The sequence below is a fragment of the Polypterus senegalus genome, chromosome 3, assembly GCF_016835505.1.
Source record: "Polypterus senegalus isolate Bchr_013 chromosome 3, ASM1683550v1, whole genome shotgun sequence".
Taxonomy (NCBI): Eukaryota; Metazoa; Chordata; class Cladistia; order Polypteriformes; family Polypteridae; genus Polypterus; species Polypterus senegalus.
Window position 1 is genome coordinate 93,727,776 of NC_053156.1, and position 16,646 is coordinate 93,744,421.

The 16,646-nt window shown below is 36.8% G+C and overlaps 2 protein-coding genes across 2 annotated transcripts in view; both read right to left on the minus strand.

Moving 5' to 3' along the window:
* The window catches only part of LOC120525386 (G-protein coupled receptor family C group 6 member A-like), a 37,257-nt gene extending 32,136 nt beyond the window's left edge, over window positions 1–5,121 (minus strand). Inside the window, exons 1-2 of the mRNA XM_039747624.1 lie at window positions 4,916–5,121; window positions 326–632 (exon numbers count right to left, since the gene is read on the minus strand). Coding sequence (XP_039603558.1) covers window positions 326–632; window positions 4,916–5,097 — 489 coding nt within the window. The 5' untranslated portion in view covers window positions 5,098–5,121. The remainder of the gene's footprint in view (window positions 1–325; window positions 633–4,915) is intronic.
* Window positions 5,122–14,840: 9,719 nt separating this feature from the next.
* LOC120526584 (G-protein coupled receptor family C group 6 member A-like) overlaps window positions 14,841–16,646 on the minus strand; it is a 68,670-nt gene continuing 66,864 nt past the window's right edge. Inside the window, exon 5 of the mRNA XM_039749745.1 lies at window positions 14,841–15,775. Coding sequence (XP_039605679.1) covers window positions 14,841–15,775 — 935 coding nt within the window. The remainder of the gene's footprint in view (window positions 15,776–16,646) is intronic.

Genomic DNA, 16,646 nt, shown 5'->3' on the forward strand with positions numbered 1-16,646 from the left:
TTGAAAATATTTTTGGAGTATCACATTAGTAAAGACACATGTGACCTTGGAGAAGAGCCAGTTTGATTTAGCTTCTAATAAAAACTAAACCATTGTAGATAATGCTTGTTAAATAACAATGTAAGTAGAGAGTAGACAAAGTTAGTTTTAAACATCAGTCACAGGACATAATACAAAATGTCACTGACTAATAAAAGCATTCCATCTCTGCGTGCCAAAGACATGGCATTTTAAATTGACTGCCTATTATGATTTAATTTTAATCACAACCGGTTTTGACCATTAATTATAAAACGTACAGACAGTACAAACATAAATACATTACCTGTGGGAAGAGAAATACTTTCAGTAGTCGAGCAATAGCCATAGAAATTTCAGAATACACATCACCAAGAACAATTTTCACATATGAGTTGTTGTCTACATAATCACATTGCATAGAACTGCAGTAATCAGATGAATTGCTCTTTAGAACAAATTTCATTACATTTCTTAATGCCATTGATACATCAGAACATGAGTCATGTATTTCATATCCAAGTTTAACTCCTGGCAACAATGTCGAGAATGAGTTAATTCTATTGATGGCATGGATCACTGATTGTATCCATATAAAAGCACGAACATCAAACCTGAAAGAAAAAAAAAACACAACATGGTCTTGAATGAAGTTGTCACCTTCCATTAGCATTATAGATAGACAGATATACTTTATTTGTACCCAAGGGGAAAGTAAAACTTAAAACAAATTAGTTGTTTTAGTGGACAAAATAAACAAAAATCTCACAAAAAGGCATAAGAACTTCTGGTTCTGAATAAGAGACCTGCTGCTGACAATCACTGGCTTCAAAGTGACAGTAAGATGTGCCTGGAACTGTTCAGTTATATAAGAGGTTTACTTTTAAAGGCATTATACTTTCATGGTCTGTATTTGATTTGTCCAGTTCAAGATTTTGAAGGCCATTGACTGTTTTGTCATACTGAAATGTGAAAGAGCAAATTGTTCTACTTTATCTTATTGGAGTGAATTTTCTCTTTATGAATTCTGAGAGAAATACAGAAGGCAGCTAGGATTTTATAGTGTACCTATTTATCATTATTGGTTGCTCTTTTACATATATTTAATTAAAAAATATCAGTTGCCCATAAAAGGTAGATAGGCAGAAGAAATACAATTAGATAGATAGATAGATAGATAGATAGATAGATAGATAGATAGATAGATAGATAGATAGATAGATAGATCTTATCTCCATTTTCTGTACTTATTTATTCTAATGAAGTTCATGAACAGAATCACTTTCAATTAATGTACACTTTACTAGTTTAGAGTAGCCTATGAATTTAACCGGCATATCTTTATATAGTGGAAGGAATGTGTCCTACGTAGAAGAAGTCATTGTGGATAATGTGTAAAATTCACTCAGAAGCTAGAATTCAATATCTAGAACTGTGAAAGGGGGCCAATAACTACTACTTTGCCAGTATTAAGCCAAATCAGAGCTGTTAATGTTACTGTTACCAATTTGAGGTGTAAAAAGTACTAAAGCATTGTAATATTTTGCCTTGCTTTTGCTAGCTGTTATCTGCTAGCAATATGGTAAATCTGGATTTTTGCACTCTCTTGAATACATTTTGCTGGTTTCAGTTTGTTACATCCATTTACTGTATACTTTTTTATCTGATTCGATTACAAGACTCCTGCTGTGAATGTTCCACAAGTCAGCGCACTGGTACCCACAATTTCATTGAATTTATGATGTGGCTGTTACCTCTGACTTAATCTTTTTTGACTTAGTGTTGTAACATTCTGTTTTTTGGGTTCTGTATGTATAATTACAGTACAAGCTGTTTATTATAAGCACCATGTTTTTCTTTCACTATAATTGTTTTTATTAACTGTAAAGTATTTTGTAATACTTTTCACTAATATATATCAATTATAAATTATATACAATAAAATACTGTATAGTTATATGTAATAAAACAGATTGCACAGTATTGTTCTCCTTTTAGAAAATGTTTTGTTTTTGCCAATTAAATCTCTTGTGGAAAGAAAATTCAGTAAAACCCCGCAGACCTTCTAAAACTTTACTTCAACTTATTTTATAGATACTTTAACTTAAACGTAAACCATAGCCTAATTTCATGGTATACTTCAGCTAGGACTGTTTTCCAGCAAATCACTGTTCAGCCATTCCATTCATTCTCAGTCATTCTTTTTTTCAATATAAGTTGCATCCAAATGGGTCGTTGTTTAAAACACAGTGGTGCACCCAGCTTGTCAAATGCAGTTGAATAAAAAAAGAGGTATTCATGGTTAACTAATAAAGGGAAAAAGAGAAAGTGAGGGAGCACTATTCTTCAGGGTGTAGTAACTGTAGAGTTACATGGCGGTGTAGAAGTCAGGACTGCTGCCTCATGGTTACAAGACCAATTCACTTGCTAGTCACTGTCTGTGAAGAGTCTTCACATCCTCTTTGAAATCGACTGGTCACTTTGTCCTGAGTTGGTTTCTGCATTGTGACCAGTGATGCTGGATTACACAATGGCCTTCAAAAGCCTGAATTGGACAAATCAAATACCGACAATGAAAGGATCGACGTAGTTAATTGAGTTTAAGGGAAGGGATCTGTAAGCCTCTGTAATTAATTAATTTACTGGCCTCATTGTCCTGAAGTGAAGATATAGTTCATTTCATTTGTCTGCATTGAACAACAAAGTGAGCAAATACTCAAACATTCAAGTATTCAGCGTTTCTCAACCTTTAAGTATTTGCGACCCGAGTTTTCATAACAGTTTTAATCGCGCCCCCCCCTAACATTTTTTTGAAATGTAGATGCATATTTGATTATACCTACTTAACTTTTATCGACATTTATCTAACTCTATATTTATTGTTCTAGTATCAGAATGTACTGTAGTTTAAGTTAATTTGTTTTGGTTTCAACAGATGTTTTTTTCATATTTTTGATTCTTGTTTTCTTTTTTTCACATCTTCGCTTCCCCCTTTTTGTTACTTCATGCCTCCCTAGGGGGGCCTGCCCCACAGGTTGAGAACCACTGAAGTATGAAGTCATAGGTCACTAGAAATGCACTAGTTAATTGTTTTGGAGCTAAAGATAGCATACAATCTTTAATAAGGCAGTGTCTAACAAAAGTGTACGAGTATAGTTTTCAAAACTATAAAATTCATTTTCCTTTTCAGGGAATCCTTAATTTTTCTTTCATGATTCCATCTGAGTTACTCTCCAGGTATGAATGAACTTTTTTACTATTTAAAACCCTAACACACAACCACCATCCTCACATTTCAGTTCGCTGGAACCCCCGTCAAATGGTCATTGGTACAATTAAATCATTGTGCCATGTTGCATTAAAAGCTTGATAATAATTATAACAGGCTACTGACCCACTTGTCTTATAGTTCTCTTCTTTGTATTCTGCCGTGGCACTTTGTGCCACTACTTCTAATATAAGCTACTCTGATGGAATGAGACATTAGTGTGACTGAGAACTTTAGACTTCAGTAGTTATTGACACAGAACCAGACCACCGTACTGTATTTTTTCTTTAGTTTGTACTGTATATGCTTATGAAATTGTTAGGAATGTCCAGGAGGATGAGGGTGGTCTAGGTCATCAAAATTGTGACTTCCTCCAGGACTTCTGTTAACTGAATTTTTACTTATTGTTCTTTTCTCCTTTGTTAAACTGTGATATGTGGATTCTAATTTACATTACTCTGAGTTTGCTAATATTTAACCTTTGACTTTAATTTCTGTTTTGCTATTTACTGTTTTTATTTTGTAAATGTGGCAAAAGTTGTATACTTCAATGTTATCATATTAAACTTGTAAATCTATGTAGTCTACACTCAATAAAGTGTAAATTAACCTGAATTGAATTTTGTTCCCTCCCAGGTATTTCTGTAGCATTTCCTGGACTCAGTTCACTGAACAGTGATTACAAAGAGCATACTTAATGTTTTGCTGAATTTGGCCAATACATCTTTGAGCAAATTTGTTTAACTCAAAAAGGTGTGACATAACAAAATCTAACTATCTAGCAAGGCTTCCTTTGGCATTACCCCCTAAAATAGTTTGTGTATGCTTATCATATCAAATAAAGAATATCACACAAAAATAAAATCAAGTTAAAAAAATTACAAACAACCAACCTTGTAAGTATTCCATGTTCTATAATGAGAATTAAAATTTAGTTAGACTACAGTGACAACGTGAATAACAGTAAATTCATTTACAGCATAATGGAGAGCCTCAGCTTAGACTGGCAACATGATAGGCAAAGCAGGAAAAATATTGGCACACACAATTGCTCCATCTAAAAAATAGGATTATTAATATCTATGAACATATGTGAGTAAGAAGAGGAACACCAGGGGAAAACACACAGAAATGCAAGGAAAACACATAAACTCAACACAGACAGTACCTGGACTGGAATTTAAACTTAGAACTCTGAAAAAGTGAACCAGTAATGCTAACCATTAAGACACACACAATTTAAAATATCAGCCCAAAAGAAAAAAAAACAAAACATGATAAATGACAAAAGAATAATAGTGTAGTAAAGGCACTGAAAAAACTGACACACATTTCAGGTAGCATTTGTGGCCCCTCAGATCAAATCCCAGAATCAGAATTCCTCAACACAATATTTTAAATGAAATCAGGGAATACAGTGTATAGATTTTGGCTCTAAACATGTAATGTACTTCCTTACAGAAATTTGTCATTATCAGTAGGATCTTACAACTTAAAACATTATCTTAATCTTCATCATTTTCACTGTTCTGACTTATAAATTCACATTGCATTGTACTCGGACTTTAAAGTTCTCTTCACATAAACTATGAGTTATCAATAAGGTTGTAGAAGAAACAGAAAACGTACCTCTCACACCACACTGAACCTGGTTCGTCCGTTTCTGAACTCCTCATTACCTGATGTGCTGGCATTATTACTAAAATCATTATGTCTCCTGCTTGCCGGGCTCCATTGTAAATCATTGAGGTTTGGCAAGCACTGGAAAAACTCAAGCAAAAAATAAACAGAGAGACTGCTAGTAAATGCATCGTGACTGTAGGACTAGCTGCTGGCTGCACGTTTGACATGTCTGTCTTCCTTGTGTACGTCAGCTATTTTATACTGACAGCAAAGACTCCAGAAGACAAAAAAAAAAAAAAAATCCTGTAACTTGACACTTGGCAAGACAAAATGTTTTAACAAAAAGGAATTTGTGGTTTTTGTTCAAAGGATTTGTTTTTTATTTCACTAAAACTGTACATTCTTGTCTGCTTATTGGTCATAAGTAACTTAAACTTAACCATTGGTAAGTCTGATAGAAGTCAGTTTGTAGGACTCCATTGAGCCTAATGGAAGATATTTATTTCATAATAACACTATTCCAAAACTGAAACTAATAAAATGCACTGCTTTCCATTTTACAAGAGGCATGCTTTTCTTAAAACTGTTGTATTTTACAAAATGGTCAATATTGGACTATAATATACCAAGTACAATATTTAAAATATTTTGGATCCTTATTTTGACTATTCAGAAATCATATTACTTTAATATAACTACTTTCCATAACACAATTGTTTTTAACCATACATTTATCAGTCAATTCTTACATTTAATCCAGTTAATCTAAGATGGGCTGCCATCCCATTGTAATGACTACTCAACGCACAGCCACACTCACTAATATAAGAGTGGCTGAAACACATAATGTAATGTCTTTGAAGACTTGGTTAAAAACGAGACATGGGGAGAACCTAAAAACTCCATGCAGACTAGGACCATTAACCATTACACAAATTCAGTCAGTCACTCAGTCATTTTCTAGCCTCCCTTAGTCCTGTACAGGATCATGGGGGTCTGTTGAAGCCAGTCTCAGCGAGCACAGAGCACAAAGTAAGGAACAAACCCTGGACAGGGCACCATTCCATCACAGGGCAAACACACACAACAGGGTCAATTTAGGATTGCCAGTTCACCCAACCTGCATGACACAAGAGCACCTGTAGGAAAACCATGCAGACACGGTGAGAACATGCAAACTCCACTGTGCCACCCCTTATGCCACAGTTGTTTAGATTTATTTAATAAATGTAACACCATCAGTTTGAACGACTTCCTCAGGTTTGCACAGTCAGTCAGGAGCCTGTGATCAAACCGATTTTGTTTCCAGTTGCATATCCAAAATTTTAGGCATTTGGCTAAAGTACTTGTCAAACAAGCACAGCCGCCAATTTTTAGTTGCCACATAAGCATGCATTTCTTAAAAGTTTTCGCATGTTTAAAATGAACTGGATTAAGCATTTTAGATACTGGAATAGAGATTTAAGTATAAGGCCGTGCTGAGGTCAGTACATCAATGTATAATGCTTCATTACTACATAATCAAGGGTACAGTGGTGTCTTCTATTTTGTCATACTTCATGTTTTTATTCCACTTTACCTGAAATTAACCAGGAGAGAAACAAAACGGGAAGGAAGACAGAAAAATCTTCTGGCATGTTGCCTTCCTGAGATATGATATCATTTTAACACCTTTGACAATAACTTGGCACATTTACTAGTGGGAAATAGCACTGCTATAGTGAGAGTCTGTGTGGGTGTGTTTGTGTGTGTCCTGCGGTGGGTTGGCACCCTGCCCAGGATTGGTTCCTGCCTTGTGCCCTGTGTTGGCTGGGATTGGCTCCAGCGGACCCCGTGACCCTGTATTCGGATTCAGCGGGTTAGAAAATGGATGGATGGATAGTGAGAGTCAGAAATCATCTTGAAATTTATATAAAGCTTGCTCTGCTTTTAAGTAATATGAATTCAAGGCCTCCTAAACCTCCTCTGGCGAAACATTATTTTGTTATTTATGGCTCTTTCTACCTATAGTTGATACAAAACTCCTTCTGTATTTCCAATGACACAACATCATAACAGCTCCATGCCCGTGGGCTGTTATCAAAGCTGAGTGCAGGTCAGGACTCAGATGTGCCAAGGTGTGCTCAAAAGACAGGAAAAGGTTAGAGGATGATAGGGTCTCAAGGAAAACAAAATGTTTTGTTTTTTTTTAAAGTGTGAACACGAGAATTGAAACACAATGGTTGGAGTGTTTAATAGTTCTATTCCCGGATGGGAAGTCAGTATAACAGATAGACAATGAAATTATTGCCTAGCATGGCAATATGCTACTCCAGCACACAGTTATGATAGCATTTCTCATTTAAGATGTTGGCTGCCAACTATGAGTTAACTTGAATAGATGTTTTTAAAGAAAATACAAGTTTATTGTGAGTTTTGTTAAATAACAAAATGTGTTTCATTAGTATATTAAAATAGCACCCTGATTTTACAAAAGAATCAAGAACACATTTACCTGTTGTCACTATGACTGTCAATGTGTTCATTTTTCTTGATCTTTTCTTGACTTTTTTCTTACCTTTTCTCTCACCTTGTGTGGGTTTTTGATCATGGAGGTTTGGAATACAGTGTTAGTTTCTTGTTTTGATGTCTCTTTAGCATTATTAAAATAATATTATTATGACTTATCACCATATTAATTTTCTTACAACTTGGAATTGCCCAGTGAGTGATGTCATCAGAGTGGCAGGGTAAAAGGTCGTCGTTAATTCCTGATCTTTATCAAAGCAGATAACCCCAAACATGTTAGCATTTCGAAACACTGTAATTTCTTGGCACATCTTAACTTTCATTTTTGAATCATGTTTAGGGTTATACAAAAACATAGTTTCAAACTCCGGATTTTGATTTTGGCTTGTTTAAATGTCTACAGTTCTATTTTTACACTGGCATACTTTTGGAATCATTCTGATTTGGACTCCCACAGGGCTTCATTAAAAATGCAGCTGTAGCATTAGCCATGTTGTGGACTTGTCAGCTGTAATGTCCTTAAAGTATTGTAGTATTGAACTAATTTCACACATATGGGTTTGTCATATTTGGGGTTTTATGTGTGGGAATTTAATTTCTGACATTGCTTTTTATTTACATTTTAATTTCAAGGGTGATGTTTTTCATTACTGTCTTGTTTTTGTTTATTTGCTGGATGCCAAGTTGACCTCATGCTGTCATGTTCTCATTCTCACAGGAGCTGCTGTTAGTGACGTCACATGAGAGGGTCTTTCGGTACAAGTGTCAGTATCCCTTGGTGGATGTACGTTACAACATTCTTTCTTAGTGGTAGTTGACCTTAAATTATCAAAGTATCAAAACCACAAGCCAAAATGACAGCCGTTAAGAAACAAAGCAACAGTCTGGAGTGAAAAAGTCAAGAAAAACAGCAAAATAAACACAAAGTTCTGTAATTTGTCCTAACATCAAGATAAAGTGCCTGACACACCACCATGTCTTATAAGTTCGATGTCACATGAAATCACAGGTGCCACACCCTCTAGTAACCACCATAGAAATGGCAAAACACCATAATGGTGGCACTGTGACAGTGTGGGTCAGCTCCACACTTCCAGCTGCTCAAGGGAGCCACTTGAACCCGCTACGGCCAATAACATACCCAAGGGATAAGCCAGTGGATGAGGACACAACACACAAACATAGCAAGCGGGAGGTGCAAAGTCCTAGTGCTTTGATTAAAATCCAAAAAACAGTTTGCAAATAAATAGTGCAGTGCAAAAAGTTTAATAAATAATCCTTTAAAATGAACTGTGCCCATGTAGAGGTTAAAAACTAGTTCATAAATAATCAGAATAAAATGAGGTTAAAAACACAGGCAGGAACCTGCCCTTTATGAGTCTGAGCCCTGGTGCCTTCCTTTTAAAACTGACCTCTCTCCATTTTATCCTGATCAGGCCCCACATCATGGAGATTTCCATCCAACAGGCGCAGGCAACCTTTTATCCTGGCCCGTGTCCCCACCACCAATCCCATGGCATTCCACAGGGAGCCGCCGAGTGCTGCTCCAGTCACACTGCTACCGATTGATGGCTCCTCCCAGTGAGAGCACATCCTGAGATTACTGACCACTCCTGCTACATGGTCACTCAGCCCCCTCCTACGCGCTGGCCACACGCTCCATCCTGGGGCTCACTTTCCTGTATGCCTGCTTCCTCCTGTCTTGCACCAGCTCTCATTCACTCCTGCCTTTTTCTCTCCTTCCTTTAGCCTCCTTTCTTTCTTTTTCTGTCCTTTTCTTTGTGTCAGCTCCCTCTTAACACTAAAATTACCAGAACCTACAAAGAACTCGTAGATCCGGCCCACCTTAAATCCATTCACACCTCTCCACCAGCGTCTTTTGTCCTGTAAATGTGCCAGTAAAGACAAGCAGCAAGCAGCCCACTATCCCATCCCCCCACCGCCGCAGAACGTGCACAGAGTTCTCCCAGCTCATGCCTTGATTGATTATCTGGGAGTGAAGTGCTGGAGTTTTAGAGTGGAAATAATCGATTGTTATTTGGAACACATGCATTTCATGTGTGTTCCGTTTCTACAATAATCTGTGTAAACACATTGTTAAAATAGAAACGTTTTTCATATTTGAGTAGTAAATGACAAAAATATTGTCATAAACTATATAATGTTATGAAGCATGAAGTTCAAAGATCAAATAAACACTTTCACAAAAGGTTCAAGGAATATACAACAGCTTTCGTGGTGTAGCTGTAAGATTTGCTGACTTGTAATCAAGAGTCCCCGGTTTCATCCCCACTGCCTCCTATATTTGCTGTTTTCAGTAGTGGGCTGCTCTTAATTTGTTAATATTATACAGTACACACATACACTTGGTTTGCGTCTGTAACAGCTGGTGTGCATTTATAGGACTTGTAAAAGTTACCTTTTTTTTCACTTTTATTCTCTCAGTCACGATCACGATACATACTACCGCCCAAGGGATCTGACGCTGTTAGTTTATATTTGAAACTGGGAGTAACTGTAGATGTGAGTGGTGTTTTGAGGCAATGGAACTGGATATTCTCTGCGCTGAAAGGATAAAAGCTGACACACAAATGCTGGTGAATCTATCAAAGTTAAGCAGGTTTCATTTCGAAATTCTACGCATAACGGTCATAACGGTCATAACGGTCGACAACGTACGCCATGTTGAACTTTCTTATTTATGGCCCCATCTTCACGAAATTTGGCAGGCGGCTTCCCTGCGCTAACCGAAACCAATGTACGTACTTATTTCGATGGTATGAGGCCACTGTCAGCCGCCATATTGAACTTTTCAACGGTCTTTGTTACTAATGGGCCCATCTTCAAGATACTTGGTACGCGGGTTCCTAACGCTAACTGAATCCTATTTACGTACATTTTTCTTCCATAGCCTGCAGCTCGGTCACCGTGTGAGGCGGCGTTGGGTCCCCCATCCCAACGCCTCCCACGTTGTTGGCTGCCTGCCTATATAAAGTCGTCCGTCGCTCCAGTCTCTACATTCCCTTCCTTGCTTCGCCACGGGATTCACGTCTCCCTGCTGATAACTACAGTCTTTTTATTTAATCCACGGCTTCTCCTCTGTTTTGTTGTTCATTTATTATGATTATAGTTATTGTGTAGGTATTTTAGACTTGCTTTACATTGTTCAGCTACACATTTCCTTTATCATTCCAACCGTACCCCCATTAACATGTCTATCGAGGTGATCACCATCGATCAAAGAACTGTCACTTACCGAGTGGTTTCCATGCCTGGAGATGGCACCTACCTTTTCCATTCTCTTTGTTACATATTGCACGGCCATATCAGGCTCACTCTTGATATCCGGAGGAACATTGTGTCTTATGTATTGAATGACTGGGACAGGTTCAAGGTGTGGACTGATAACGGTACAGGAGATAATTATACTACACAGGAGCACTATAAGAGTGAAATGCTTAAGCCCTTCACCTATGGATCTGCATGTGAGTTGATGGCTGCCGCTGAATTATTCGGTTGTCACTTTCAAGTGTACCAAAATGGCCAAATATTTTACACCTTTCGACAACCGCCAATGCCTCTTAAACATCTTAGATTCACAGGTGATGATTTCAGTAGTGGACACTTTGATGTTTATGAATGTTTAAACTCTCAAAAGCTGGATGTGAAGTTATTGATGAAACTGGTTGTATACTTACAACGCTTGACAGATGCCGAATGTCTCTTCAACACAAGCCCTACAAATACTGTTTGAAATAATTGATACAAAATTGATACATAATTGAAACAAACCATGAAACTCAAACCGATTATGACAGCAGCAATCCAAGCTGTGAGATCTGAAACAAGATTACTGTTCACATGGTCAACTGTACATTGCATGCTCAAGAGTAAGCTCAGCGCACAGCTTGGTCATATTACAACCGGAGGGCCGAACTCACAATGTGGTATACAAAGAGATCCTTAACAAATAATTATTGGTATATTTTCCCTCAGTTTAAAAAGGTTTAATTTTCTTCTTAATAAAAATTTGAAGGCAGTACTTCGCTGCTGCAAAGCACGGGTATTTTGCTAGTATTATCAATAAGAGCAAGCTCACTACTGAAAACGGCAAATATTGGAGGCAGTCGGGATCAAACCGGGGACTCTTGATTACATGTCAGCAAATCTTACCGCTATGCCATGGAAACTGTTTTTTTGAGAAAGTGTTTATTTGATCTTTGAACTTCAGGCTTCATACATTATATAGTTTATGCCTACATTTTGTTATTTACTACTAAAATATGAAAAATGTTTCTCTTTTAAAAATGTGTTTACACAGATTATTGTAGAAACGGAACATACATGAAATGCATGTGTTCCAAATAACAATCTATTAATTCCACTCTAAAACTCCAGCACTTCACTCTCAGATAATCAATCAAGGCATGAGCTGGGAAAACTTTGTGCACGTTCTGCCGCAGTGGGGGGATGGCATACTTGCTTGCTGCTTGTCTTTATCGGCACATTTACAGGACAAAAGACGTTGGCGGAGAGGTGCGAACAGATTTTAGGTGGGCCGGATATATGAATTTTTTCGTAGGCTCTGGTAATTCTAGAGTTAAATGCCTCCATTGGTGCAGTGTCTCAATCATGCACTGCAGAAAGCCGTTGAAGCAATCAAGTCAGACCACACCCTTATGTGCAGATGCGTCTCGCCCCAATTACCTTACCAACCTCCTACAGCCTCGGAAGCATGCACATCCACGGAGATTGATATTTATTATTTAAAATTGGACACTAATTACTGAGCCATGGGCATGCTATTCTACAAGCACCCATTTATTTCCAAAATGGTTTCACATTTAAAAAGAAAAATAACTAAATGATTACTTGTAAAGGCTTAAAAACACCCCAAATCTTAACATTAGGCAGCAACTTCACTGACCCATAAGTTATTCTAGGGAAGGTTTCTGACATACCGGATGTACTTCCAGGTCAATGAAGCTTGACCTCCTCAGTCAGGTGAGTCCGTGACCAAAGTGGAGTAAAACTAAGCTCATCTGGAGTGGAAGAGGAGAAATAACTATTTTTTGATGGAAAAAACTTACTACTGAATGTCCTGAATAACCAGCTTATACAGACAGCAGAGAGGCGGTCTGAGTAAACCTCAATTACATCATACACACACCATCATGATAAAATATTTAATAAACAAAAATGTCTGATTGATGATGTGAATAAAATGCTCTGACTTTCCATCCATCCATTCTTTTTCTAAACTTACATATACAGGGCAGGACCACAGGGAAGCTGAGATCTATTCCAGCAAGTACTGAGGACAAGGTAGGAATCCCTGGACAGGACACCAGTCCATCGCGAAGTGAACACACACACCCACATGTACAAACCTCAGAACCAATTTGCCATCATCAACCTACTAAACCTGCATGTCTTTCAAAACAGTTGACTCAATTACAGAACACCTGAATGTTATGCCATGCATACTTTTTCCAACTTTAAAGATAAGAAAGTGTTTATTTTGCCAAAAGTGCAACAAGCAGATAAACAAAAAAGTGGTTTCTATAGTTTCAGTATCATTAATGGTGCTGGTTATACTTTTTAGTAAGTTGAAAGTTTTGAATGTGCTATTGTAGTGACATTTTGGCTATTTTATAACTTTATCATGCAAACAGTTTATGATATTTGACTTGTGCTATGATATATATTTGGCAATATGGTTGTGACTCTAAATGCAAATTTCTTTTATGATTCTTCTGGCCCCTCGAGACTAAATGTCATATTACACCCATGAGAAAGAGTGCAAATTATCAACACAACAAAATTCATTCTTTCCAAAGGAAGAAATTATGCCAAGAGAAAAGTATGTGTATGTATGTAAAATTATCTTTCCTTTTCAATTCCCATAATAGTTAAGGGAGAGAATTCCGGAATTTTGGTGCAAAGGCAACCAAAAGATCTTCCTTCTCCCAAACTGTTAAGGAAAGCTTAGCTTTAGGAGAAGTGAAAATGGGTAAACAAAACTCAAAACTGACACAAAAGGATAAGCCTATTCAGAGTACAAGAAAATTATGCCCTTAATGATGAAGCGTCATATTTAATTTTGGATTTTATAAGGCACCAATAAGACTTATACATGGATGCAGTGTAATGCCATGACTTCTTATTCTATGTCACAATCCCCAAAGCTCAGTTTATTATATAGAATTTGTTAAAGGGACTTTTAGGGATGACATGTAGAAACATACAGCAATAACCCTATCAAATATAAGAAAAAACAAATTTTACAGTATTCACAAGAGCTTTATTAGAGGTTATGGAATCAAACTATCAAGTTGCTAATATTTAAAGATCCACATACAATAGAATAAAATAGCTGAATTGCAGCAAGGAAAGTAAAGACGTCATGCCACATTGTAGTCAGGGATCAGAATGGTGCAATCAGGTTGGAAAATAGGAGTGAAATAGGAATTAAACTTACCGGGAGTGTAATGTGACTAAAGAATCAGTGCAACAGTGAAGAGTAAAGTGTATAAAAAAGTGGTCAGACCAGTATTGTATGGATTGAAGACATGGGTTGTTAAAATTATGCATGAAAGAAAACTGGCTGCTATAATAATGATATGGATGGATTTGTGGAGTAACAAAGCTTGATAAGATCGGGAATGGAAGAAACACAGGCACATTTAAAGCTGAGGAAATCTCAAAGCAAATACAGGAAAGAAAGCTAAAATGGTATGGACATGTCTTTGAGGACAAGAGAAGAGAGATAAACAATGTGGCGAGAAGAATCATGGATAGGGAGGAGAAGAGAAAGTGGATAAACTTTGCTAAGGGGGACATCAGGTGAGGAAGCATACGACAGACAAGAGTGGAGGAGGCTGGTCAAATATAGCAACCCCACCTGAAATGGGAAAAACTTTAGAAGAAGAATAAGTATTCAATATATAGAGTCACATACTGTAGATAGATAGATAGATAGATAGATAGATAGATAGATAGATAGATAGATAGATAGATAGATAGATAGATAGATACTGTTGGTTGTTAGATAAAAGCCTAGTGTTTTATATTCAATACAAATGAGTATTTACATGTTTAGTTAAAATTATATAAATCAAATCATTTAATTTTAGAATTAACATTATATGCAGTGTTATGTTTTCGTAAATGGAAAACCAGCTTTGTATGGCTGTATCAGATGCCTGCTGTAGAGATGGCTTCTTTCATTATTTTACAAGGATATAGTTTTACACAGTATGTGCCATCACAAACTAAAGTCTTAAAATACTGTATATATGAACATATTTATATTCATTACAAATGTTTTTATTTTTTACAGACTTGTAGAAAAATGGTAAATTTCAATCGATTAACCTTTTCAATTGAGGTTTTATGTAGTGTGAAATTTGCATCTCTTTTTCTACATTGATCCTGGAGGTGCCCCCTGATTTTCGTAGTGCTTGCGGATGTGTTCAGAGATTGCCTTTTCAATATTGATTTCATTATTAAAGAGAATGACATAAACTTTTGGGCAGAAATGACACACCAAAACACTGTAGTTACATACTAAAATTGTTGAAGCTTCAGTAGCTGAAAGGTATTTTCCAGTTATTGTTAGTCGAATGGGAACGAAAACTGCCCAAGCAACAATAGAAATAAGCATGCTTATTGTAATGAATTTGGCGTTTTTATACATATCTGGCAAATGCCTACCTTTAAAAGCAAAAATAAAACAAATCAGTGCAAGTAATGCAATATATCCAAGAATCAACCCAAAGTAAACATCAGACTCTGCTTTACATTCATACAGTATTTTTTCTTGAAAAGTCCGACTGTCTCTGATAGCATCAAGTTTTTCCAGTTTGATCCGCAATACACACAGCACAGCTTGAAGAGTTGTACACCCAATAGTTATTAGGACAGGCTTGTTAAATTTTTGTAATTTACAATTCATCTCAATATCAAACGTGAAGGCAATAAATATTTGGACAATTACTGCTATGGTGCAAGCTATACAGAGAGTAAAGCTAACTGCAAAAAGTGGCTGCTGGATTTGACAGGAAAGTGTAGTTGGCTGGCCAACAAAAGTAAAAACACTGAAAAAACTGGCTAAAAGTGAGGCTAGCATGACAAAACAGAGGGGGCCTCCAGCACATTTTATCACAGGGGTGTTGAAATGAAAACTAAAAACCAAAATAAACAAAACAATTAGTGCCATTCCAGTAGAGTTAAGCGTTATCAGTATTGCAGCAAATGTGTCATTCCATCTTAGAAAATCAATTTCTCGTGGGATACAGCTGGCGCTTTGATTCAATGAATATTCATCTTCTTTACATTGTTTGCATTCAGTTTCATCTATAAGAGGAAAAAATACATTTATGTTAGTGTTTAAATAAGCTGATTATTAAGGCTTCACTGTAATTATAAACTCCAGTACAATTATCTTCTTCTCTCATGTCCTTCTCTTTCCACTCCTGTTCCAACTGACTCTGACTCGCCTTCATGAGATAGAGCGGCTTCTTTTATCTTGGACCCGGGAGTACTTCTGGTGCTAAGGCAAAGCCTATTGAAAGTACGTCTGGATAAAATGGAAGCCCCACAAAGTAGGGATCGTGGATCTTGGCAGCAACCCCCTGGCAGCATCCAAGGAATCCGACAAGGCTGCCCCATAGGACTATAGTTATCAGCATGACGTGTGAGTGTCCATACAGGTAGTGTCACCTAAGGATGCTGCCACCTAGCGTATCAGGAGAGCATATACTTCTAGTAGGTCATGTCCCCCTGTTCTTGCATCATACTAGCCTCTCAGGTAGGTATTGATCCTAGCCCCATCCCAACACATTATTAATACTATTTCTGATTAATAGCTGAAAACAGAAATAACCATTGGGAACTATTTGGTCCTTGTGCCAATTTGACAAATTTGAAAATCTGAATGATTATGCAAAATTCCTGCAAGCATTAGATTTATAGAAATATTAGAAGATTTTATTAACTTCTTTAATGATAAAATCAATAGGTGCCATATTTCAAAGTCATCTCACAAGATTAGTCTTATGTTGTCTAACCCTACCTCTCCTTAAGACCAGCACCTTAGTAATTTTAAGATTATAACAGACCTTTAATTTCTAAAAAGAAACCTACTACCTGTCCCTTAGACCAAATCCCAACAAAACTACTAGAAACCACAATCACTGTGCTGTCCATACAAATTATTACAGAATAA